The sequence below is a fragment of the Ambystoma mexicanum genome, chromosome 7p (assembly GCF_040938575.1).
Source record: "Ambystoma mexicanum isolate Mex_15411 chromosome 7p, UKY_AmexF1_1, whole genome shotgun sequence".
NCBI lineage: Eukaryota > Metazoa > Chordata > Amphibia > Caudata > Ambystomatidae > Ambystoma > Ambystoma mexicanum.
The window spans coordinates 609,635,050-609,661,908 of record NC_090939.1 but is presented as its reverse complement, the minus strand read 5'-3'; the positions used below and the strand labels follow the sequence as shown (position 1 = coordinate 609,661,908).

At 43.9% G+C, this 26,859-nt stretch overlaps 1 protein-coding gene across 2 annotated transcripts in view; it reads right to left on the bottom strand.

Annotated features, from left to right (window-relative positions):
• PLCXD1 (phosphatidylinositol specific phospholipase C X domain containing 1) overlaps positions 1 to 26,859 on the bottom strand; it is a 332,120-nt gene that overhangs the window by 54,842 nt on the left and 250,419 nt on the right. For both annotated transcript variants that reach the window (XM_069636623.1, XM_069636624.1), the window contains one exon: positions 15,667 to 15,847. In XM_069636623.1, coding sequence (XP_069492724.1) covers positions 15,667 to 15,847 — 181 coding nt within the window. The remainder of the gene's footprint in view (positions 1 to 15,666; positions 15,848 to 26,859) is intronic.

The window sequence follows — 26,859 nt, the reverse complement described above, 5'->3', positions numbered from 1 at the left end:
AATAGTGATGTCACATTTTACGCGTCGTGTCATCACGTTGCTGCGGCCATACTTTGGGATCCTTCCTCGCATTTAAACGTAATTCTCACCATTGGCAAACTATACATAGATTATTGGCTGTTCATCTCTTAGTTTGCTTTGTATCAAAGAGTGTCTATAATATTTATTTAGCGACTCCCATTTGACTAATTGTGCACCTCATGTCATTGACGTATTCCGTGCTTTCCAATATGTGTCACATATCCATGGGTCTACTACATTTGCTCGCCACAACATTGCGGTTTAGTTTTTTTCATTCAATCAGTCATGATCGAAGCCTCTTGTACATATTATGTCCAAGCCCACAGGAAGAGTTTCCCATAAGTGAAAGTTCTATTGTTATCTCCATACTAGCCTTAAACAGTTCTTTCAAATTATGTAGATTTGTTTTGCTTTAATTAGTTTTAGACCAATTTGTCTGTGAATGCACCCTAAATAAATGTTAGTTATATAACAATATGTTATACTTTTTTTTGTATACTTTATTGTGCATTTGGTAATTCAACATTTTACACAACATATGGGGTCAACAGGTAACGTATCACTTAAAAACAAATAGCAAAAATATCACAAGACCATGGCATTCAGTAAATAAAAACAGCCTTCATATTTTAAAATCCTTGTGATACAAGAAAAAGGGTTCATCAAAAAGAAGAGGATGCAGTGGCTAGGACCAGGTTGTTATAGGTAAAAAGTCAGATAAGTTTGTCCTTGATGCGATTCCAGATGTGGCATGCAGCCGCTGTGATAACCAGGGTTTCGGCGCAGTATATGGCACTCCAAAACTGTTCGGTCCTGTAATCCCCAAATTTCCCATAGCCTTTTGTAGAGTTTGGTCAAGAGGCTACAGTTGGTGAGCATGTGTCGGGCAGTTTCAATGTCTCGATTGCATATCTTGCATAGACGTTTCTCCCTGGGTACACCAGTCCAGGCCCCTGTGTTAGTGAAGACTGGCAGCTGATCACTGCGCAAGTATAGAATAAATCGTGTGAGCAGAGGAAAATGCATTTAGTGAGGTAACTGCAGGGTTTGTCGCGGAAATTGCCTTGGTGAGTATATTTCTCGCACTTGGCTTTGCCTGCCAGGCAGGTAAGTGACTGGATTCTGTCACATTCCTTTGTCCTTTTGACATGGCGGGTAAGGTGGAAGTCAATGAAGGTAGCCAGGGGATTGTCCACCCCCATTTCAGAGAAATGGCTTCTAACCATACAATCATCTCGGTGAACCAGCAGCTGCGTGATCGCCTCTCCTGGTGGCCCGTGACTAACCTTAGCAGAGGGTTTCCATTTCCCTCGGGGTAAGTGATATTTGAACACAGCCTGCAAACCGAGAGTTTCCAACAGGCCAGGAGTGATGGAAGGCCCAGCTCAAGTCTGATGTACTCCACCGGGGTGGCACAGGGTTGGCCCAGGAGGGAACGTAGTATTTTAGCCTCTAGGGTCACCAACCACTTGATGGAGCGTTCCGGATATGTCTCTAATCCATAGAGTATAGTGGGCACTACGGACATCCTATATGCTCGAACCATGGCCTAAATGGAACCTCTGCCAATCTTATTTATAGTCCTCCTGAGCACCAGCCACTTCTTCCAGGCCCTAGCCTGGGTGTTTGGCAGGTGTGTGGCAACGGGTGTTTCATAAATGAACGCCAGATGAAGTTTTTATTTTTTGTGGTCTTCTTCCCAAAGAGAACAATCTTAGTTTTATTGGCATTTATAACAAGGCCATTTATTTTGCCATACAGTGAAAGAGCAATGATCATTGGAGGTCGATCGGGTTTTAGCCAGAATCACTGTCATCCGCGTATGCAAGGCAGTGCAGGCTCTTATTACCATAGGTGGAGGATGGTTGTTTCCGAGCCATTCAAGATGTTTATGAAAATCTGCAATGTAAAGGTTGTACCAAAGGGGTGCTAGGGCAAAACACTGTTTCAGCCCCTTGTTTGTGGGGTAGAGGTCAGATAAGTGCCCCTCCCGAGATAAGAATACGAATATAGTAGTTTGAGGAAGTAGAGGAGGTAGGGATCAATGCCCCAGTTGGCTAGTTTCTCTCAGAGACTTCTGCGTGAGACGCTATCAAAGGCCCCTGAATAATACACAAAACACATAAAGTAGAGAGTCAGGATATTTGCAGGAGTCTGAAATGACCATCCGTATGACCCAGATTGGGTGGGAAGTGCTGTAATTCTTTCTAAACCCTGTTTGAGAGAAATGAAGACCCCTTTTGGTGGCCCAGGGAGTCAAGAGTTCCAACAGTATACTTATTTTCAAGGAGTAACCTAACATTGCGAGCATACAATAGTTTGTGGGGATCTCACGGGGGCCTGCTTTGTGTACCAGGACCAAGAACAAAAGTAGCCGAGTCTCGGAATTGACCCTGTGTCACAGACATGGACAGAGTGAAATAGGTTGGACCAGAGATCCGGGTTAGACCCAATGACCATTTCCATGCCTTCAGGCCCCACAGTGCAAGATTTCATTTTGCTAATGAGGCCCACATAATCGGTTTCTTTACATTGGTGCCATACCAGTGATGCAGACATAGATTTTGTGGGAACTTTGTCTGAGGCTTCTATAGGGTCCCAGAAGATTTTTAAGTAAGAAGCCCAGACCCCCTTTGATTTCCCTCATGGAGGTGCCAATCAAGGCAAAATTGATCACATGCCAACATTTGAGTCGTTGATGAAGATCAATCTGTTTATGAAGGACCCGTTTGCATTGGTGGTGCCATGGCGAAGGCTGCTTGGCCATTGCTTATGGTGAGATTTAACAGGGCGGGACTCGGCCCTTCTCTCTTCAGTTTCAAGGTTATTTCGAGTAATGGCCCTCTGCTTTATTTTCTCTTTCTTTTTTGCTATTTCCACGTCATACATTGCACAAAGAGTGGGACTAGGTCTCCACCGTAGGAGGTCTCTACCATGGGCTTGGACAAACATGCTGACCAGGCGATCAAGTTGGCAGTCATGAGCCTCTAGCCTTTTTACTTAATGTTTGCCATGTTGGCCACCATATCGTTGAAATTTCTAATGCTGGCGGCCGTCCAGCAGAGGCCATTTCCTGTAAATTAACCACTGGGTTAATAGTCAATTTAGCCTCAGGCTTGTTAGTACAGACTAAATAAATCAAAAGAATTGCGTGGTCACAGAGTTTGGTGGGGGAATAGGTCTAGGCTCGGGTTACAGTTACGCATGGTGTCGTTGATAAATACAAATTCCAATCTGCTTCTAAAGGGTCCATTCGACCATGTGGGTCAATGGCCACCCCTCCTTGGAGGTCAGAACGGACATATACAAATTCTGCAAGGACGTTGCACCAATCCCCTCCCCGTTTGCCCCGTTGCGTTTTGGGGGCCTTCACCAGGCTCGGGGCTCGGTCAGCCATGCAATCCATGTTGATGCGTCCTGCCAGAATGATGGACCTTCAAACCCACATGCTCAACATCATGGATAAAGGCAAGACCAGCATGTTGGTACTTTTGGTCCTGTCAGCGGCCTTTGATTTGCTTGACCACCAACCACTTCAATGGGCATTAGAACATTCTGGCGGTTGCTCTCAGGAAGCGACTGGTTGGGAGATCTCCTTTCTAGCAGAACAGAGTTCTAAAATATCCTGGGGTGATCAATACTCCCGGCCCATATCCATTAACTGTGGCGTGCCTCATGCAGCCAGTTTGTCCCCCCTCCTATTCACCTTAGACCTGCAGTGTCTCTGTACCCTTCTTGACATAGGTGTGTACTTTACCAACTACGTAGGCGACACCCAACTGGTGGTGGAATGGAGTGGCTGCCACAATACTGATAATAGTAAGATAGCCAACATCTACAATATCATGGAGGCCTGGATGAAGGCAAATTGGCTTTTCTTAAATGGGAGAAATACCGAGCAGATGATTTTGTCTCCCATCATGCTAGGTCTAAACTAAGCCCGGACTACTCATCTTTTAAGATATCCCGATCTCGGGGAAAGTTAAAACCCTTGGTATATACTTGGAAGCACCTCTGGGTGCCGAAGCACATGTGGCTTCCTAAATAAAAACTGCCAGTCCTATCCGAAATTGCTCACATTTATTAGACCCTATCTGAGCAAAAAGAACTGCAACTATTGCCAGAGCCACTATACTCTCCAGACTGGATTACAGCAATGCCCTTTTAGCAGGAGTTAGTAAGGGGTGTATAGCGCGCGGCCAGACTATACAAAACAATGCTGCGAGAATCAGACGGAAAACCAGAAGGGAGCACATCTCTACCGACGGCTAGCCTTGGAGGATTGCATTACCGTCAAATCCATGACCATCGTATATCATATTTATGGATTAGCCCCTGCCTAGTTGAAAGAATAAATAACCCTCCACACACCTGGCCAAGCCTTGAGATCTGAGGCTCAAGTTCTCATTTTACACACAGGAGCCAACAGAGCAAATAGGCGAGGACGCTCTTTTCCTTCAAAAGCGGCACAAACAGGGAACGGGCTCATATGCTCTTTTGAGATTAGAGACAAACCATATGACCTTCAGAAAGAAATTTAAAACAAGTTTATACAAGTGAGAGCTTAGCTCTACTTTACTAAACAACTGTGCTGTTCTGTCAATTGTCCGTGTCTTCATGTACGTGCCCAGATGGCTGTGGGCTCCGGCGAGATATAAATAAATAAAATGGGAGCCTTGTGGTTGGTGGCACACCACTCTTGCAGGGTATATGCACCGCGCCCCTTAAGGCTGCAGTCATAACCACCACCCAGGGGGTCGTAAACATTAATCAATAGCGAGGGGCAAATGTGAAAAGGGGGATTGTGCATGACCCCGCAAAGGTTGCTGTGTCCACCTGCCCTTATGGGGTTTCAGGTTGTATGCAGCCTTATTGCCCATGCACAAGCCGCCTTTAGGTCGCCCTGAAAGCAGAATCTTAGATTGAAACACAATGTAAAGTCATCTAGATCAAAAGGGCTTGTCAGCCAGGTCTCCTGAAGGAAAAAGATATTAGCATTTAGCAGTGGAGCCAGGCCCTCACTGTGCACCGAAAAGGAACAATGGGCACGTCAATTCCAGGAGATGAATCTGGTTTTGGGAGGGGAAGAGTTAGGTCAGTGGGAGTTAGGAGATATGTTTAACCATGTGCCGGTTACTCGATTGCCATTCTTTGTGTGTCTTCTTTGAGCTGGCTGTGTGGGGGGCATTGCCTTTGGTCTCAAGTCATATACAGTTTCCAATGCTCTATAAGGTCTGAAGATGGCCACCTTGAAACCAAGTTTGGTAAAATCTGAAGTATGCTGGCAAATCATCTCTGCTGCGTTGCTAGAGGCCAACGTCGCCAGGACCCAGTTGGTAGGGCTACTGTTACGCTCACCTGGCATCCACGGGGACGCCACCCAGCCAGTTCGTCGTTGGTGCCCTTCCCAATGATTCACTGGTGTGGTCTCGGTGCCGATGGGATTCTGCCTGGAAATGAAGACTTTATTAGGACTGGGCGACCAAGGTACGTTTTCCCCACCTCCCTTGCGTTTCCAGCCCCTCCAGGTTCTCTTCTCACCTGGTTGTCGGAATCGGTGGGCTCTCCGTCCTGCTCTCTGGGCAGGGGCGCGTTGTCTTTTACTTCACTGACTACTGCCCTTGTAGTGTCTTTCAGGTAGGTCTTATTGAGATTGATGGCGTCTTAATTCTTGCATGCCTTTTCTCTGTTCTAAATGTCTCTTTTTTTTTATCTCCATTGGAGCGCGGAGTGTCCGCTTGGAGAACTGGATATGCTGGTTCTCACCAGGAGATGATGGCGCGCTATAGCGATATGATGCGGTAAGAAGGCGCTTTGCATAGAGCAGCGATGGCTTGTCCTCACTGACCTGTGCTTTTCTCTTTTCGTAGGTCGCGGTGAGTTCCCAGCGCAGATGTTGTTCCAGAGCTATGCCGGGAGAAAAGCAACCAACCAGGTAAGTCTAAGCGCTTTGTGGTTGTAATGTCTCCACTACCTCCTTAATGATGACTTTCTCCTTTTCTCAGGTCCTTCGATCCGGGCGGTGAACTTCACCAACAGAGCTGCCCAGGAGCTGCGAGAAATGAAGGATGATGAATGTAGCTAAGATTCTGCTGCCAACGATGTTCTTGGTTTTTCTGCAGGTCCGGAATTCACCAGGATCGTGAGAAAGCTGGACACGGTGAGCGTCACGTTGCTAGAAGCAAAGTAACGCGAAGTGTGTTGTCTTGTTCCGGTGTGGTTTAAATAGCCACTGTAAAGTAGTCCAGGTAAAGTAGTCCCTTGGCCACCACACCCAAAACACTAGACCGCATAGCTTGGTTCTAGGAATCAAGCTATGTGGATGACTTCATGTTGGCTGAAAGCCTAAATAAAGTAGTTCCTCAAGCAGATGTCTTTCCTTACTGATGAGCCTGTGCCAAAGGCGCCAGGACTGGCCCCAAGAGGGCCTGAGAAGTGGATGCCAGGCCTTATTAGTGATCCGAGCCCTGATTCCACCTGGCCAATGGGATTGCCAGTGGGGATCAGGGCTGAGGGTCGTGACAGCACCCCCCACCCCACCCCCCTTCCAAGGTGTGTCTCCTGCTTGGTCCAGGTTTAGTTGGGAAGTTCTGATGAAACTTCTTGACCAGACGTGGTGCATGGATGGGCTCACTGGGTTCCCAGGATCTATCTTGAGGCCCAAACCCCTTCCAGGCGATGAGATAGTACAACTTAGCTCTAGAGTACTTAGAGTCCAGGATGCCCTTGATGAATTCAGGTTCTCCAACTATTAGTATAGGTGGAGGTGGTGTCTTGATTCGTGTACCGGGTTGCATTGGTTTTAAGAGGGACACATGGAACACCGGATGGATTTGTAGATTAGGTGGTAAGTCCAATTTGACGGCTGCTGGGTTGATAATTGCCTTGATGGTATAGGGTCCCAAATATCGAGGATGGAAGGTCCGGGTCCCTTTGATGGGTAGGAATTTGGCGGCTAACCAAACCTGGTCTCCTACTTGATAGTCTGGGGCCTTTTTCCGATGCTGGTCAGCGAAGTGCTTTTGTTTTTCTTTAGCATGAATAAGATGTTTCTTCGCCTTTCTGAACGCTTGAGTGATGGTTGTATGAAGAGTCTTTACTGCAGGCATTTCTAAGCTGGCAGGAAGGTCAAGTTCTGATGTACGTGGATGTCTGCCATACAAGGTGTAAAAAGGTGTTTGGCCCGTGCTACAATGTACGTATGCGTACTCGGCTAGCCACAGTAAGTCCTTCCAATCTCTCAATTCATGGTGCAGCATTCACCATAAATACTGCTCGAGGGTCTGGTTGGTCCTCTCGGTTTGGCCGTCTGTCTGGGGGTGGTGACTGGTGGATTGCCGGACGTCAATCTGTGCCTTTGCGCAACATTTTCTCCAAAAAATGGATACAAATTGGCTGCCTCGATTGGAGACCAGAACTGATGGAAAGCCATGCAGCTTGACAATGTTTTCCAGAAATACTTCTGCTAGGCTGGATGCGTCCGGGAGGCCCTTGAGAGGAATGAAATGTGCCATCTTTGAGAATAAATCCACGATTACAAGAATGGTGTTAAAGCCTTGACTCAGTGGCAGATCAGTGATAAAGTTGAGGGAAAAAGTGTGCCATGGAGCGGGAGGGATGTCCAGTGGTTGTAGGAGACCTGATGGTTTCTGTTTGTGATTTATTTTGTGCACAGACACCGCAGGACTGAACATACTGGACAATGTCCTTTTGCCAGGTAGGCCACCAAAAGTTTTTTTATATTGGCTAAAGTTTTAGCGATTGCAGGGTGTCCTTCGATCAGAGAGTCATGATAACCTGCAATGATATGCTGTTGTAACTCCTTCTCAGGTACATATAGCCAGTCCCTAAAATAAGGTAACTGATCCTTGATGCAATATTGTTCTCCTTGAGTTTGCCATGCGAGGAAAGCATCCGGGTTCATGGACTGTCGAATTTTGTTTTGTAATTCTGCTTGATATAACGCTGTTCTGATACCCAAGAGTTTGTCTTTAGGTATGTTGGGTACCAGGTCTGGAGTTGTATACACCGTTTCATCAATGCCCATTTGAGATAAGGCGTCAGCTTTCCCATTCTTGACCCCTGGTCGAAAGGTGATCACGTAGTCATATTCGGCGAAGAAGAGGGCCCACCGTAACAGGCACGAAGACTGGGCTTTGGCTGTTTTGAGATATTGCAGGTTCCGGTGGTTTGTGATCACTGTAATGGTGTGTCTAGCTCCCAGAAGATAGTGTTGCCACGCCTTGAAAGCAGACTTGATGGCTAGAGTTCTTTGTCCATGAATCGTAATTAATTTCCGGGGGTGAGAATTTGTTTGACCAGAAGGCCACAGGAGGCAGCTGGCCAGTTTCTGGGTCCCTCTGTGAAAGGACTGCTCCTATTGCTATATTGGAAGCATCCGTTTCTACGACATAAGGGAGGTCTGGACGCGGATGCCGCAGGATTGGAGCAGCGGTGAACCTTTGTTTCAGTTCCCTAAAGGCTCTTTCCGCTTCCTCAGTCCAAGCGAACTTTTTATTGCTTTTTCGTAGCAGTACTGTTATCGGGTGCACAACCTGAGAGAAGTCTGGGATAAACTGGTGGTAAAAGTTCGCAAAGCCTAGCATGCTCTGTATCCCCTTCAGAGATGTTGGTGATGGCCATTTTAGAATAGCGTCAACCTTATGTATGACCATTCTGATGCCTTTCGGCGAAAGGATAAAACCAAGGAATTCTACTTCGGTGACGTGAGAAAAACATTTCTCCAGCTTTGCATACAAACAAAGTTGGCAGAGCTTGGTGAGGACTGAATGAACATGCCTGATATGATCTTGTTTTGAGGCCGAGTAGACCAAGATGGCATCAATGTACACTAAGGCGCAAACGTCAATCAGTTCTCTCAAGACATCATTCATGAAATATTGAAACGCTGCGGGAGCGTTACATAAGCCAAAAGGCATGACTTGATATTCAAACAAGCCATATTTGGTACGGAAAGCAGTTTTCCACTCATCTCCGCTTCCGACCCGGACCAGGTGGTATGCTCCCTGAAGGTCTAATTTGGTATAGATCTGGGCATCTTTGACTTGGTCTACCATTTCTGGGATAAGAGGCAAGGGGTAGCAGTTCTTCACGGTTATCTGGTTTATTGCGCGGTAATCAATACAGGTCCTCAAGTCCCCTTCCTTTTTCGGTATGAAGAACAAAGGATTGGCTGCTGGGTACTTAGTTGGGCGGATAAATCCGTTTGCAAGGTACTGGTCCAAATAGGATTTCAGGTGAAGGCTTTCTGCTTCGGTGAGAGCGGAGATCCTGCCGCCAGGGATTTGTGCCCCAGGAATAAAGTCAATTTGACAATCATAAGGCCTATGCGGCGGCAAAGTGTTAGCCTGGTCTTTTTGGAATACGTCCTGAAAGTCACGATATTCATCTGGCAAAGTATTAGTTACTCCCAGAGTAGAGGCTCTAGTATTGGAAGTCTTGGAGACACAGGAGTCGGGTTCTGGGTCAGGAGAGTAGCAAGTTAGGGAGCAGTTGATGGGGGAAGGTAAATTTTCCGTGCCTGCCAGTCTATCAAAGGGTTGTGAGCAACCAACCATGGCATCCCTAGTATCAACCTGAACTGAGGTGCCTTTATAAGATCGAACGAAATACACTCCCGATGTCCATCCTGGCACAGCAAGGTTACTAATGCTGTGCACTGGGTTACTGGTCCGGAGGCGATTTCTGTCCCATCCACTGTAGTCACCTTGTCCCTGGTAGACTTAGAACACAAAGGTAGCCCCATCTCTGCTGCCAACTCTTGATCTATATAGTTCCCAACTGCTCCGCTGTCGATGTACGCTTCTACGGCATGCATCTTTGACGATTTTTGGCGATTTATTAAGATCACGGGTATCGCAAAGTGTGAGGTCAGTGGCTCTCTCTCATCACTCGACAAACTGACCTCTACGGTTGCCGAGCTTGGTAGTTTTCCGATTCTTTAACTTCATTCTTTTCTGTGGCTCCGACTGTCCTCCTTGGGGGTTTTATTGGGCAGTCCTTCAGAAAATGTCCTGGTTTTCCAGAATACAAACAAAGTTGCTGTAGTCTTCTTTTATCCCGCTCTTGTTTTGTTAATGGAGGTCGTATCCCTCTGATCTGCATGGGTTCTACGGCGCTGTCTGGCCCCCGTGGCGCATTGTCTTTAGGCCGAACATAACTACTAGAGAGTCTGCTTTGGATCGGTCTGCTTTTCGGTCCAGCAACCGATGGTCTAGCTGCAGGACCAGATTTATGAATTCGGTACATTCTCTTGGGGATGGGGGTGGAGGGATCAACTACCTGGACCAAAACGCCCTTTAATTCGCCTCGTAAGCCTCGATGGAATAACGTGGTTCTTTTGTTTTCTGGCCACCTGGCTTCAGCAACCAGTCTATTGAAAGTCGCAATGTATGTTAACAAGTCTTGGTTCCCCTGCCAGAGAGATAAAAGTTTGTTATCGACTGCTTGTTCCTGGGTATGGCGAGCAAACAGTTTTTCCATTTCTCTCTGGAACCCCCCATAGTCCTGTAACAACGGATTATTATGGGTCACCAACGGCACCGACCAATCCGCTGCACTTCCACTCAAGTATGATAGGATGAAAGCTACCCGAGCTTGGTCATTTGGAAATGCCCCAGGGCGATAAAGGAAGTGAAGGCGACACTGATTTATGAATGCTGCATACTTCCGTGGGTCGCCCGAAAACCTTTCTGGTGGTGCCAAGAGAACTGTTCCAGGCAGCGTGATATGTACTGGTGTGGGGGTATAAGATGGTGAGATAGGATTTTGCATCGGTGGATTTCCTCCAGGCAGAGGAGTCTTCCCTGTCTGTGATTGCAAGAATTGTCTGCTGATTTCATCGGTGCGCTCCTTGGTCACTATTAGATCTCTCCGGAGTGCATTAGTCTCTTGTCGGGCTGAATGAACCTCAGCACGAAGGTCCCCCAACAATTGGGCCAATTGGTCGATTTCTGATTTTTCCATGGCGCCCAGGTGGATTTTTTATGTGAGGCTTTGCGTTCTGTTACGCTCACCTGGAATCCACGGGGACGCCACCCAGCCAGTTGGTCGTTGGTGCCCTTCCCAATGATTCCCTGGTGTGGTCTCGGTGTCGATGGGATTCTGCCTGGAAATTAAGTCTATTAGGACTGGGCGACCAAGGTAAGTTTTCCCCCCACCTCCCTTGTGTTTCCAGCCCCTCCAGGTTCTCTTCTCACCTGGTTGTTGGAATTGGTGGGCTCTCCGTCCTGCTCTGTGGGCAGGGGCGCGTTGTCTTTTGTGGGCGGTCCAGTTACTTCATTGTCTGCTGCCCTTGTAGTGTCTTTCAGGTAGGTCTTATTTCGATTGATGACGTAATTCTTGCATGCCTTTTCTCTGTTCTAAATGTCTCTTTTTCATCTCCCTAGGAGCGCGGAGTGTCCGCTTGGAGAACTGGATATGCTGGTTCTCACCGGGAGATGATGGCGTGCTATTGCACTATGATGCGGTAAGGAGGCGCTTTGCGTAGCGCAGCGATGTCTTGTCCTCACTGACCTGTGCTTTTCTCTTTTCGTAGGTCACGGTGAGTTCCCAGCGCAGATGGAGTTCCGGAGCTATGCTGGCCGAAAAGCAACCAACCAGGTCTTTAAGCGCTTTGTGGTTGTAATGGCTCCACTACCTCCTTTAATGATGTCTTTCTCCTTTTCTCAGGTCCTTCGATCCGGATGGTGAACTCCACCAACAGAGCTGCCCAGGAGCTGCGAGCAGTGAAGGATGATGAATGCAGGTAAGATTCTGCTGCTAACCATGTTCTTGGGTTTTCTGCAGGTCTGGAATTCACCTGGCTCGTGAGAAAGCTGGACACAGTGAGCGTCACGTTGCTAGAAGCAAAGTAACGCGAAGTGTGTTGTCTTGTTCGGGTGTGGTTTAAATGGCCACTGTAAAGTAGTCCAGGTAAAGTAGTCCCTAGGCCGCCACACCCAAAACACTAGACCGCATAGCTTGGTTCTAGGAATCAAGCCATGTGGATGCCTCCATGTTGGCTGAAAGCCTAAATAAAGTAGTTCCTCAAGCAGATGTCTTTCCTTACTGATGAGCCTGGCGCCAAAGGCGCCAGGACTGGCCCCAAGAGGGCCTGAGAAGTGGATGCCAGGCCTTATTAATGATCTGAGCCCTGATTCCACCTGGCCAATGGGCTTGCCAGTGGGGATCAGGGCTGAGGGTCGTGACAGCTACCAGCTCTGGGCAGTTCGAAAGATGAGATGCCAGCGTTTGGTCAGGTTGCTGAGTGCCGGGATTAAGCTGAAGAGTTGGAATAGCCAGGTTCTGTTTAGGAAGGGGCTGGAGTTGGTGGCGCTTTTTTCACAATTTTGATATATTTAGGCTCCAAAGGACTGGGACCGATCAGCCAGCAAATATCGAGCCTGTTCTTGACGTTGTTGTGTTGATACTGAGCCAGGTGGACTGCAGATTCATCCCGCCACTATGGTTGGGTTTTTGTATGTTTTTCAGCATGACTGTTTCCGGCCCGTGCGTGTTAAATCGACCCAAGCAGTACTCTGTGTAGCCTTTACCACATTTGCACAACCTCCAATGTGCTGATGATTCCGTTTGTGGGTTGGTGTCGGACTCTCACCAATTCTTATTTCCGGTACCCCACTGCTGCAGCCCTCATCAGGCAATCTGGGCTTTGATGCAATGGAGGAGGGGGTAGGATACGGCTGGGGACCATGATTATGATCGGCATTGGTCCTAGTCCCCCGTCCAAGCTCCTTACGGGATTTTTCCGGCCTCAAGCTCTCCAGTATCCTCGAGTCCCCTAGAGTGGTAGCCCAGTGGTCTAATGGGCCTCTAATCTGGGAAATTATAAATTGGGATTTTTGAATTTGGGAAGTAAAACGCATGCATGATCACATGGATCATATCATCAATCTGGATAACCAGAAGTTAAAACGATGTAGATATTTTTAACTGAATCAGTAAGTAAAAACAAAAGGAATGTACTACTGGAGATTATCTAATGTAAACAGAAATATGAATATAATCTTTCTTACAGGAGTAAGGGAACTATCCCAGATTAAAGAAATGGATGATTACCAATATGAATGAACATCAGGTTTGAAAAAAATAAACAGTGGGGGAGTAATTTTAACAATCGAGTTTAATATATAATGCATAAATATCACACAGAATATAATGTCACTTTTGGTTGAACAAACCAGTAAGCACAAAGCTTAAATTCACAATAGAAATTGGATTCAGAAATCACTCGGGTAGCACAATTGTTACATAATACTACAATCCAATTATCAACCCATAACATGGACTCAACAAATGGGAAAGGGCTCACAAATATAAAGATTGATACATCTAACAAATCAAACATTATAATAAATGTTTTTTCAAATTTGCAACAAAGCAGATAACTAATGTTGAATGGTACTGTTTCCCACTCCCTACAATCCCCCCTACTGCCAATCGTCAGTCTGTTTTATAATGTTGTTGCAATTACATAATGTATATATTTTGATATAACTTTCGATATATGTATTGACATTTTGTTTGGAAATACACAACCGGTTTGGAGAAATGTCTTGTGGCCAAAACATATGTCAAAATAGATGGGCAAATAAATGAAATCGGATATGATCCTTGAGACCCAAATTAAAATAGGATCAACCAATTCAGAAAATATCTTTGAGATGTCTGGCGCAACACAAGAGTACAAAATTCAGTGTCAATGTATATAAAGGAGTGGGTATAACTTAAGTGCGAACGGCATGCTTTACTGAGTGTGGGAGATCTGTGTGGCAGAAAGATAGCTTATATACCCAAGGACAATTTGGTGGATAAACACTTAAATGCAAAGGCTCATGGGAAGAGCCATTCTGAATTCAGGCAACTTGCAAAAGGATGCAAAAAGAAAAAATTGTTTGAAAATCAGCCAGAATGCGCTAAGTGTATGAACTTTGGTTTCACTGTAAGCAATAGTGTAGAGTAAGAAAGCCATGGAACTTCTGCTTTACAAGAGGCAAACTTTTTTCTAGTCCTTTTCCCCAAATCGGACTGTGATTTGGAGGATTGGCATAAAATCATGCTGGCTTGCAGTTTACCAATTTCTAGTGTGGGGCTCACACCAAATGTGCATGTAGAAACATAGCATGGGTTGTCATAGTGGCTAGGGTGTCAAGCATGAAGTCCTTTTACATGGATAATTAATCAGAAAGCGCAAATACAATGCATTACTTAGAGTGTGTATACTTATTGCAAACGCAACAAAATTAACATTTATGCTAATCATCTAACGCCCCACAGAGGCGGTTTGGACAAAAGAAATAGAAAAACTGATTTTGTAAATATGAACTGTTGTCTCCCTGCCGGTGCGAGGAGGAATGGCCAGCTGCCCCATCATTATGGAACAGTTGCCCACTATGGCAAGACTTGATCCCGTGGATGCTGCCCTGCTTGAAAAAGGTAACCCACTTAAATATACTCCCAGAGGTTATAAAGCCTGCTCCTTTTTTTTTAGATTAACCGAATACTCAGTCCTACAGAAGTAAGGAGTTTATCAGCAAATTTGGCTGCCTAAAATGGGCAAATACTCAGAGAAGAAAGGGAGTACAAATACACCCACCAAAAAATGGGAAACAGACACAGAAGCTTTTCACCTTGCTTTTACGCACAGTTTCATGGGTATGTTTAAGCCAGTAGTACTCGTAGTGTCACAGGAAGAACCTATTAATACTGCGTGATCTGAAGAGGTAAGAAATGTATCTTTTACTGTGGTGAAAAATATGCCTCAAATTTACAACATTTTTACTCACTTATAAAATACTCCCATTGGGAATGAGACTGTTCTACTCTCTAAAACATAATTTTCCTTCCAGATGATTTAGCTCAAGAGAATCATCATGCTTATGGGATATTTTGCAACCTGATCGGTCACTTCCCAGAGAACATGGAGGGAAGAAAATCCAGAAAGCATTTTGTATTTCTGTGTTTTTTTCAGAGGTTTCATTCAGTAGAAGGGCATCATACTGCAATTTGACATGAGTCAATCCAAAAGGCTGGAGTAGCGGACCAATCTTCAGAATAGTTATTACATTGGGAACTCACACGCAACTGCATTTTATACTTTATTGGTTTGCTGTTTAAACCTGTAGCAATGAGTTAACCGCTTTCGAATAAAACAATACTAAAATATTTGGAAGCTAAGTTCTTACATTCCTTCGTCCATCACATTGCCTTTCTTTTTTTGTAGCGTTCAAAGTCAGCTCATTTATTTGGTCAAACTGAACTAAACAATTAGTCTTTGTATACCTAACGGAGCTCCCAAAAGCAAACTATCAACACAAATCAGAGCTAGGTGGTTTATACCATGTGCAGTGATTGCCAATTCTATTTCCCCCAAAACCTTAGCGCAGTCTGAAACATGGGATTTAGGTGTTGGGTGAGTGACAAAGAAACTTAATCGGGTTTGTGGATTTGAATCATTTTACACAGCTTAGTATGTGAAAAATAAATGCAAGCTTGCCTCAGGGTAGTTCTGTTGGAACAAGTTAACCAACCATTCTTTCAAAAATCCTTTAAAGAGGACACACGCGCCCCAGGACTACATGACTACTAGTAGCCATGCAGTCTTATGATGTAATGGAGCATCTATACCTGGACGGCCTTGTTGTTTCTTTTTTTCCAAATAGCAGATGAGCGCCTGCGTACGAGTCGTGTTCCCCCACCAGTACGGAACCGGCGGCCAGAGCTCAGCATACTTCTCAGCAATACAATCTTCGTAGGAGACAACAACCTGGTAGCCTTTTTGCCACATGTTCTGCAAAGTTGGATTCTCCTGAAATGATAAAGGTATACCAATTTGTAGTAAGCCATAGCCTTGCTTTTTAAAATCACTCACTTCAAAGTCTGAATGCATGGTTTCAATGTTGAGCAGTGTAAAACGGTTTCGAAACTTGCAGTCATTTTGGAGGTCATTGTGCACTTGAAAGGATTTTGGGACAGACCTAATTTCTGGGCAGTTGGTACACATTTTTCTGTTTGTTCTGCTTAACAATGCAATAAATGCCTTTACTTTAGCCATCACCCACTCTTGGGAGTCGGTCATTGCTGGTAACTGCTTGCCATCCAGAGCCTAAGGCGAGGTATCCAGTGATGCCTTTCAGCACCAAGGGGCACTCTCTGGGGTGCTGTTAACTGGAGAGATACCCATCCAATCCATGTCGAAGGGTTCTCCACTGATCAGCGAGTAAAAAGGGACTACAAATAACAGAAGTAAATAAAAAAACAATTTAAAAAAGGAGAACAAATGCTTATAGCTACAACTAGATGAGTTATATGTGCCCTATGCAGAAGTTTATATTGAAGCAGCTTGAATTTAGCATTTTGGGACTTGAGATGTAGGCAAGACCTCTCCCAAACTTTGGTTGAGAATTACCTCCCCTACATCGATCTCCCACTTTTGTTTTCCCTTTGCTAAGCGAGAACTATATTTCTCATGATGGCTGCACCATGTCGTACCCAACCCCAGAACGTGCTGAAAAAGGTCAATATTTTAGGCTACATTGGAAATCCATGCCAGAAACCTCTAGGGCCCTTGGTAAGTCTTGTAAACTGTAAAATAGGTCCTCCTGGGACCCACGTTTCAGTTTCCCATTTTAGTGATTTTGAGGAATCATTCAGTTGCATTGTACCACTCACTCCTGATCCAGGGACACTGATTACTCCTCTAGCTGCCCTAACAAATTGTCATGAATACCAATGTAGTTCCTGGTCTACACAAAGTGTCCAGTAGCTCAAACACCCTAATACACCCCTTGCCCAGCTCGACTTGATAAGAAAGCATGAGTTAAATTGCCCCTTTACCCATCAGGACTCGATCCAGGAGAATAACCGATGTACGGAATAAGCATGTTTTAGGGTTACTTTCATGGTCAAATTGATGATGTGAATTGCCAGACAAGTGCTCCGTCTCTACTGTTTCCGCTACCTTATTGTGCAGTTGGCTTTTATAGTCTTTGCGGGAGGACATGGAGCAGGAAGTACGTTAAAAGAACGTATCTCAAAAAAATCGAATTATAAAATTATGGCGCCCACTTGCCCGCATTTTGTAATCCGATCTTTTGGGATTTTAACCGTTTGTCCACTGCACTGCCTTTAATGTATGAGGTGACACCCCTGCTCCCCTGTTCGGTATTATGGGCTTTGATCCAATCTACTATGCCAAATGCACACCAAACGTGCATTCAGCATTTTAGATTTGATCTTTTCATCCATTTCCCATTGAGCAATCGAAGACGCCACCTTCGTCCCCCTTACAAATAGACTGGCCACATGAAGCACCATCAAGTGCTCACTGACTCTGCAGTGCACACTGCCGATGGAGCATGGACTACATGAGTACTGATTCATATTTGAACTCGCTTTTTTATATGGAACCAGAGGGCTATAATTTGCAAAGCAAATGCATGAAGGTTCCCTAAGCAATCATCTCCCGTTACACTTGATAAGCTCTCAATTATGGGAGGAGGGGATGATCTGGCACAACATTTCATATGAAGATGATGTGGTTTTGACACCAGAAATGGTGAAACCGGAGGAGGGAACATTTGCGACTTTGAACCCATCAACAAAATGACCTATTCCCCCAGCTGCTCTCCCTCCACCAGTGTCTCCCATTCTGCCGCTTTAACACCTGTGATGATTTATGGGATCTCGTCATTGCTCTGAAGCTAGGGAGGTGAGGCCACTACCCAATAGTTCCCCCTAGAGGTTGTGGAAAGTGGGACCTCAAATGGAGCAACTCGCCTCATGGGGATAAGGACTCCAGTTCTGTGAAGGCACTCCCTGATTCCTTTTCCCTTGGAACGAAGTCCTTACCAGAAATACCGGAAAATACTACTGTCTATAATGGTAAGGCTTCCTGTGTCTTTGATCCACAAATCAATCTGACCCAGACAAGGAAGAACAAGAAAGATCTGCAGAGAAAAAACAGACTGCTTGGATACAGTACTTAGAAGAGTTGGCCCCACGGAGGCGTGAAGATCATCTCAACAACAAAGAAAGACTTGGCCTCTGTGCTGGGGAGGATCCATCCCCAGGAAATAAAGGGTGAGAAAGGACTAGGAAGAAGAGAGGCCAGCTGAAGACAGCCGAGCCTGGGAAGTTGGAACCTGGGTACACAAAGCTGCAAGGACGCCAATCCTCAGTGGTGGGGACACCAAGGAATGGTCAGTGGAGCACTGCGTTGTAAGACAAGCTCCTGACAAACCGAAGAGACAAAGAAACCAGCGGTGGCGTGACCAAGGAGGTGGACAATGTGGTCCTGCATCAGAGCCATGTGGTCCAAGTCTCTACAGATCTGCAAGGACAAAGCAGGGAGCGGAGTGAAGAAAGGAAGAGGCCCCAAAGTTATTCAAGGCAGTCCAACTCCCCAGGAAGAACTAACAATGCAGTCCTGACACAATTGAGGTAAAGTGAACAGCGGGAGACCTGGTAGGTGTTCAGGGCAAATTTAGAGTCCATAGAAGCTCCAGAACAATCTCCATCGTCACAGTACTGATACCCAGAATGAAGAGAAACTCGGGAGTAATCTCCTTCAACGTAGTGCTACCCAATGAACCAAGAATCAAGAGAAACTCTTGAGTATTCTCCTTTGTTATAGTAGGCATATTCCAAGATTCAAGAATCGGGAGTGCATCAGAAGGAGTCTCCCTCGTTGCAATGTGATAATCCAAGTAGGATTGAAGAGGAGATTAAACAACAGATCTGTCTGGAGGTAATCTTCAGAACATCGTAAGACTGGGAAGAATTACTTGAACTGTAAAGCTAGCTTTCAGAAACCCTTGGGAAGAGGTAGAGAGACTTTTGAGGACTATTGCCAAAGAATATCCCAGGACAGACCTCAAGGCTGTGAAAGGTGGGTTAAGGGAGTCATTCTCCTGACCACACTATTTGCTGAATGAGACACCAAAGCAAAGGATTGCTGGAAAAGAGATAAAGGCTGAGCCAGTTCACCAGGAGAAGGGAGTCATTCTCCTAGTACTATTCTTCACTTGTATGCTGAACCTTTTTTGTAGACTAATGGCAGGGTAAGAGTAGGTTTTGGACAGAGGATGGTCACTTTTCATTTGAATAAACATAAGGTCGACGAGCACCCAAGCTTTCATTAGTTTAGATAGGGATAACTCTTCAGAGATAGTGAGAGGTAGGTTCTTTTCTTCAAATCTTAAAGCTTTGTTGAAACATGCCACCCCTTTGTTCGGCTCCTTATACCACCTCACCACGCACCTAAATGGGCAGAAGAAAATCCTAAAGATACCCTGCTTTCCCAGCCATCACATTGTTTCTCAGGTTGCTGAGCTATATTCTTTGTCATCCTCCTAATTTTTACCAACTTGTATGAACCTCCAACAGGACGCTAAAGAGCCTGAAGACGAACATTCGTGATCACACACCAGATTGCCTACCAATTTCAAACTCTACACTAATTTAACTCTTTTGGAAGGTTACAGTCCCCCATGACATTGAACATCAAAATTTGACACTCGGGCACCACCATTTTTAGGGCCTTATGTATAGTACGTCAATGTTTGGTCACATTGTAATCTCTTGGCAGACAAATGGATGAACGCATTTCTTACTAGGCAATGTTACTACCATTTTCCTAGATCTTTAAAAAGAAATATGCCATATACTGCCTATTCACCATCGATTAGTCCAAAGGTTGTGTTAACAAAACTCACTGAGCAGGCAATGCACAAGGAATTGCCCATTTCAACAGTTCATCGCATATCTTGTGATCCCCCCCCCCCCCATCACCTTCATTCCTACAGATAAATGTTTCCATCATTACAGAGGATGTGGTACAACCCTCCATGCTGGAAGGTTCTTTGCCCCACCTTCCAACATATCTAAAGCTTTACATCAAAAAAGGAAGTTGTAATGTAAATAAACTTTAAGGGAGGTGGTTCGCGCAGGAATTCAAATGAATCAGAAAGTTGTTAGCAATTCGGTCAATGTCTCTTATTAAAACTGAGAATTCCCTCTTTGAACTAGTTCCAAAATCATCAGGTCATAAAACATTTAGATGCCAGAAAAACTTTAAATATCGTAAAACAAGGCATGGTCAAGATGGCCGATGGACCGGACGAACACTAGCAATGCTCTGCATCCAGACCACCCGTTCGCTGCTTAAAGCGGGGTTTTTTTCACCAAAAATGTTAGCAGAATAAAACACTGAAGACAGATTGATTGCCGAAAAGAGTGCAACAGAGGAATCATGAATTACGACAAACACTGCAAAAAGGCAACCAGCACCCTGGAGAACCCTACTATTGGATTGTATGCCACAGGGAAGGAAGTCGCCAACTCCTGAACAGGTAACTAACATACTGTAAAAGAACTTGGATGCTCTCGCCAAATGGGTATTGTGTGCAATATAAATGTGAGCCACAGCTAGGAGACGCCACTGATAATAGAGGCATAGTTGCAGTGTCTGGGAACTAGCCCAATCACCTCCACCATACTCTAAGACCCACCTGATCGGCCTTGGGAAAAAGCTGCAAAATTCACCTGCCTGAAAAGCTCATCCGACTCGAAAGCGATAACTAAAAAGATGTGAAATGGTTGATAGTATGGCGTTTAAATGAAGCAGAGATAAGAGACTTATGGTTATGGACAGAATGGCATAAGCGGGAAAAGGAACAAAAACCCATTGATTAAATCCCTTCTGCAAGGGAGTAAACGCAGCAATATGGCGTCTGTTGAGGAAGAATCCCTGATGAGGACATTGGAGAATAACTAGGAGCTCTTTTTAAAATCCCGCCAATCTTACAAAGAAAATCTTATACAAACTGTTAACCCTGAAATCATTGCTTCACAAACAGATCTTTTGGCAGCCATCTCAGAAAACAAGACAAACATCAGAGATGAGAAATGGGGTTGCTCCCGTGACTAGCACGTTATATCGCAATTCTGGCCCGGGAACTGAAAACGCTGGTGGATTCCACTCTGTTACTGTAAAATAAACATGATGACTTCGAAAACTGATCCTGAAGAGAGAACCAAAGGCTAAAACTCCATGAAGGAGTGGAAGGAAGCGATATAACTGGCAGCATGATAGAATTATTTCAACAGATCTTGAAAGACTCGCCATCTCCAGTGAATAAAATCGATGGCGCACATCGCATTTTCTGCCTAGTAAAAACTAACTAACTGGATGTAGTAATTGCATGATTTTGCAATGTCCAAAGGCAGAAAAGTGAGGAATATTACAGTTCAATTCAGATCTTCGAAGAGGTCACTGAAGCTATGCTGACTAAACAGCGCCTAATGAGACCTATTATAACTGAGAAGGAGAAATCCTCTAGACATGTCCTTACCCTTTTGGCTCACAGTTTAAATACAAAGACAAGGTTACTACTGTTCTCGGTGCAGGAAGGAGCGACTAAATTAGGAAAAACCTTGTCATAACAGAGAGAAGAGAATACATCCATGGGCCCTCTGGGCTGGCTCAGGAACTTCTATATTATGTGATTAAACATTAAAAAACACCCTACATTGCAGGAGATCACACTAATTAGGAATGCACAGCGGTATCAAATTGACAAATAAGGGACATGTTTAGCAGTCAATGGCTATGTACTGGCACTAATGGGACTACCAGAAGCGCCAGAGGAGGAGAATCTCAATTGGAACAGAATAAAGTTGGCCTAGGAGAGGATGGTGGGTATATCTCGCTCTTGGAAACAGGCATGGAAGAGAAGTATACCTGGTTACAGGTCAGGGAATGGAATAAAAACGTATTGTACCCAATTGATGAATCTTAAGATGCTAAGTGTGTTGAATTCCATAGGGTGTTTTGTAATGGGGCCCAGTGTCAATATGGCTGGAATACAAGAAGGTTTACTATATGGTACATGAGAATGTAAAATTACATATTTAGTTGGGCAATTTTAAAGGCTTGAATGCTCCAAACAAAAGAGCTAGATTATTCAGGGAACAAAGGAAGAGAGGGTATCCACAGGTTGTGGACCCCTCACGTCCCCTGCACACTCAAGGCACTGTCACTAGACAGTTAATAGGTATGATCTTTCTAGGGGTAGCTCTGTATCAACATATATCAGGAGGAATTTCTTACAGCTAATTCTAATAGTGGCCGTCTTCTTAATACAATTTGGGTATATCTGCAAAAAAGATTTAAGAGTGATGTTACTATGGCCTGATACTATATGGTAATTTTTACAACAGATAATCTTCACAGTAATTTCAAAATGATCAATATTTGTTTATTCACAAATATTGTTCTGTTGGTAATTAGGGTTTTATACGTATTCACATAGTTCAAATTTAATCCACAGGTAGTGGTACATAGCATTCTCACCGCGTGTCGGGAAAAATTCCCTTAATCAGGAGTGATTATTATGGTTTCCTCAAAGTCCATTCATCTTGACGCTCATCATTTTCTAAACTTCAGTGTTGAATTTTTCAGGGTATATATAAGAGCGATCATAATTCTCAGAATCTATATTGCTCACATTTTACAGTTGTTAATTTATTATTGGGTCTAGTATACATCGTAAGGTTTCCTACCAGTGCTAATATGCATTACCCTCGTATTAAGTAGATTCACTTTTGAATTTTAGGTAATTTACTTACTTAGATAGACTACTGGAAATGATCCTCAACTACTGCTGGCATTACAGGATTAGAGGCAACCTCGGGGCACCAATGCGAGGTAGGAAACCTTACGATGTATACTAGACCCAATAATAAATTAACAACTGTAAAATGTGAGCAATATAGATTCTGAGAATTATGATCTCTTATAGATACCCTGAAAAATTCGACACTGAAGTTTAGAAAATGATGAACGTCTATGACGATGAATAGACTTTGAGGAAACCATAATAATCACTCCTGATGAAGGGAATTTTTCCCGAAACGCGTTGAGAATGCTATGTACCACTACCTGTGAATAATAACAGACTGTTACATATTTACACATCTTTATATTATATACATTTTTTTTAATTAAATTTGATGTATGTGAATACGTATAAAACCCTAATTACCAACAGAATATTTATGAATAAACAAATATTGATAATTTTGAAATTACTGTGAAGATTATCTGTTGTAAAAAAATTACCATATAGTATCAGGCCGTAGTAACATCACTCAAATCTTTTTTTCAGATATACCCAAATTGTATTAAAAAAACAACCACTATTAGAATTAGCTGTAAGAAATTCCTCCTGAAATATGTTGATACAGAGCTTCCCCTAGAAAGATCATACCTATTGACTGTCTAGTGACAGTACCTTGAGTGTGCAGGGGACGGGAGGGGTCCACAACCTGTGGATACCCTCTCTTCCTTTGTTTTCTAAAACTCACAACCTAGTGTCAGGGTTGTGTCTCTCTCCTCTGCACCTCTTTACTTATCAAAAAACTACCAAACAAGTCCTTTCCTGAATTACTTAGGTGTGCATATGTGTTCATTTCTTCCCTCTTGTTTGGATTATTCAGGGGACACTGATGAGGAGATGGACAGAATAGCGTTACAAGAAATCCACTTACAAATAGCTGACCAAAGCAGTCTGAAACAAACAATATTCCACCCAATTCCACTCTGAATACGAACAAGAGGGCAGGTGTTTCAACACCAATCATCGGAGTGAAAATTGGTGAATAACTATTGCAAAGGTAAACAAGGTATATCCATTATACTTCACGGGCTACTGATGGGCGAGTGGTTGACATTAGCATCAGTGTATGCACCCAACTCAAGACAAGAAACCTTCTTGCCAAGATATTTAGGCACATGTCAGACATTTTCATAAGAAAATTGCATTATTATAGGAGATCTTAACTTTGTTATGGGCACAAAGTTAGTTAAGTCTACACAGTCCAGAAATGTGTTGGCGAGGGAGGCGACACCCAAATTAAAAATGCATTTGATGGAGCTGGGCCTTGTGATTTATGGAGAGTGCGTAGCCCATATGTAAAGGACTTTACCCATTTTCTGCATGCCCACTTCTCATATTCCAGGATTTACTTTTTGTCTGCAGCTGCCCTTCAACGGGTATATGGAATCACAATTCACGATATTAATGGCCACTTGCCGTTAATATCATTCTCAGTGGGGAAAAAGTGGCTACGAAGAAGCAAGTGGAAATTGGACAATACAATCTTACGAGACACAGTTATCAAAGAGGAACTAAAAAGTCTATTCAAGATGACTTATTAAATAAAGGTAGGAGATACTTTTTCGGTGTCCACTGGGATGCACAAGGGGGAACTTAATTGTGGCAGCCTGAGCCCTGAAGCGAAGCCGGAGACTAGAGGAAAAGAAATCAAGGAGCTAGTGCACCATAGGAAAATGCATACAGAAAAATGACAAACACAAGGCCAAAAGAATACTGCTGAGAACCAAACATACATTCTTTGAACGAGGAAATAAAGCAGGGAGAAAGTTGGCCAATAGACTGAAGAGGATGGTAAATAAGGCGTCCATTTAGACAGTACATAATAAGAATAAGAGAAACTTTATAAAAGTACTACAAACCCATTTTTCAGAGCATCAACTTTGAGGAAGAACAGGAAAACTATTTGAAATCTACGAGAGTACCCAAGTGAAGAAATCTCAGAGGACATTGAGAAACTGAAAATAGGAAAAAGTCCAGGCCACGACCGACTGTATGGTGCCTATGCAAAACCATAAAGAGAACGTTGTTTAACTTCTTCAGAGAAGGGGGCGAACTCCACAACCAATGAAAGAAGCCTACATTACTGTAATTGCTACAGGAAAATATCCAAGGCTATGTTCCTCTTGCAGATTAATCTGGACATGCTACTATGGGCGGGGGTGAGTGAAGACCAGTGTTCCCTCTAAGCTGTGCGCATGTGCGCTTGCCCAGCTTCCTTCTGGGTGCCGCTCAGAAGATTTTTAGCAGCGCACACAGACAATTCTCCCCTATTACAATTTTTTTAATAAGGCACAAGTCACAGCAATTACTTGAAATGTTCTTTCTCTTAAAATAAGCAACTAGTCTTGATATTGCATTAGACTACTATGCAAGAGTGACTGTAAACACCCAACTAATATGAAAAACTGGTTCCATGAACAGAGGAATCTAACCAAGATATTCCTGCACACATTAAGCTGATAATGTTCCCTCCCCACCCATGACTCCTAAACTTGATTCTACCCCACTTTTGCCTTATGACTTTAACTTCTGGCCCAGAACACATTAAGATGGTACCGGACAACCTTGACTCTTCCTCTCTTGGCTCTGCGAAAGATTAGCAGATGTGTACCTACATGCACTTGTTTTATGTTTGTTGTAATATAAATATCATGAATAACATTCACATGTCAGAATTTCTGTTACTCATTGTGCCTTACAAAAAGCCTCACCCACACGATACACTCGAACTACCTGCTCAAATATCGGATACTGACTAAGTAAGCAGGCTACCTGGATTTGAAAGCTTATCCCATTCTTCCTCTTCTTTGTACATATGTCACGCAAGTGTTTTGAAACGGCCCCCTTGCAAGTTAACACATTATAAAACTCAAATATGAATTTGCCCTGTAAGGATTTTGAGAAGACAAATGTGATGCTCAGTGTCGCCTACTGTTGCATTGCTAACATTACCCTATACGTGGAGAGCAACATTGCAATATAATTTACTTATGGGTATGGAATATGCCTGGGATTGCTCATCCCTAGTATCAGGGCACCGGATATTCAGAAAGGAGAATGCTTTTCATACAATCTGCCTTGTTTCCAAGTGTTCAGAGTTCCTTTGGGAAAAGACCTTCACACATTTTATGGTAACTCACTGCTATACAAAAACGGTTTCACTGAGCACTGTGTAATCCTACCGAATGATATAAGGGTGAAGTATGTTGAAAACAATCTTGTATGCGCTGCAAAAGAATTGCGTACATGCAGAGTCATGACATTCTTAAAATGCACATGATATGTTGACGCATTAAATATGCAAAGTATTGTGGGTCTGCAAATATCCCAGTGAGTGTTTACTGCTACAATCCCTCACTTTTTACAGTGCTCTACCAACTAGTATTGGAGGCTAGGCAGGGGCCGGGGATGGCTATGGGTGGAAGAGCACAGGTCATCATTCCTTGCGGGTGATGACAAAGCAGCACATTTCAAAAACCAAATAAGACGTTTCAGCAGTACACTGAAGGAAATGTGTTGCTTGTTTGCTAAAGGATAGGAAATTCTAGTACCTGTCTAGACAAAAGCTCCTTTTTCTATGATCAGCTGCTGAGGGCTTTTCAATATAACCATGTGCTCTGTGTGTATCGTCTCTAGCATCTCCCTGCATCTTATTTAACTGATAAAGAATTACAGAAGAGGGATCCATAGTTGTAGAAGTAGGCGCCCAATCAGTTGTATCGCTGATGAATTTATGCTATTAACTTAAAAGGCATACATATGTGACTTTCTTCAGCAGGGCTCCATAATAAACCTCAGTACGGCACTTCTTTCATTTTATCTAGGCTGTGGTGCGGAAGGGTGGGCAAAGCTATAGACTTTATTATGTGCCCTGTCATTTAACTTCCTATGTCAAGGGTATAAGCAGAGCTCTAATCAGATTTTGCTCCCTACTTGGAATCAAACGATTTTTCAGGTAGTAAAAAAGTAATGAGTTCTGCCAATAGGTATACTTTCTGCTTATTAAAAGATATTCTTCCCCTTAAAATTCCTGTTGAGATCAGGCGTTAATTTTATTAGAGTTCTTTTCTATGACACTGCTCTACTGGTCACTAATTCGAAAAAAGATCAGTGGAGCTTTGTGGGTTGAAGCAACAACATG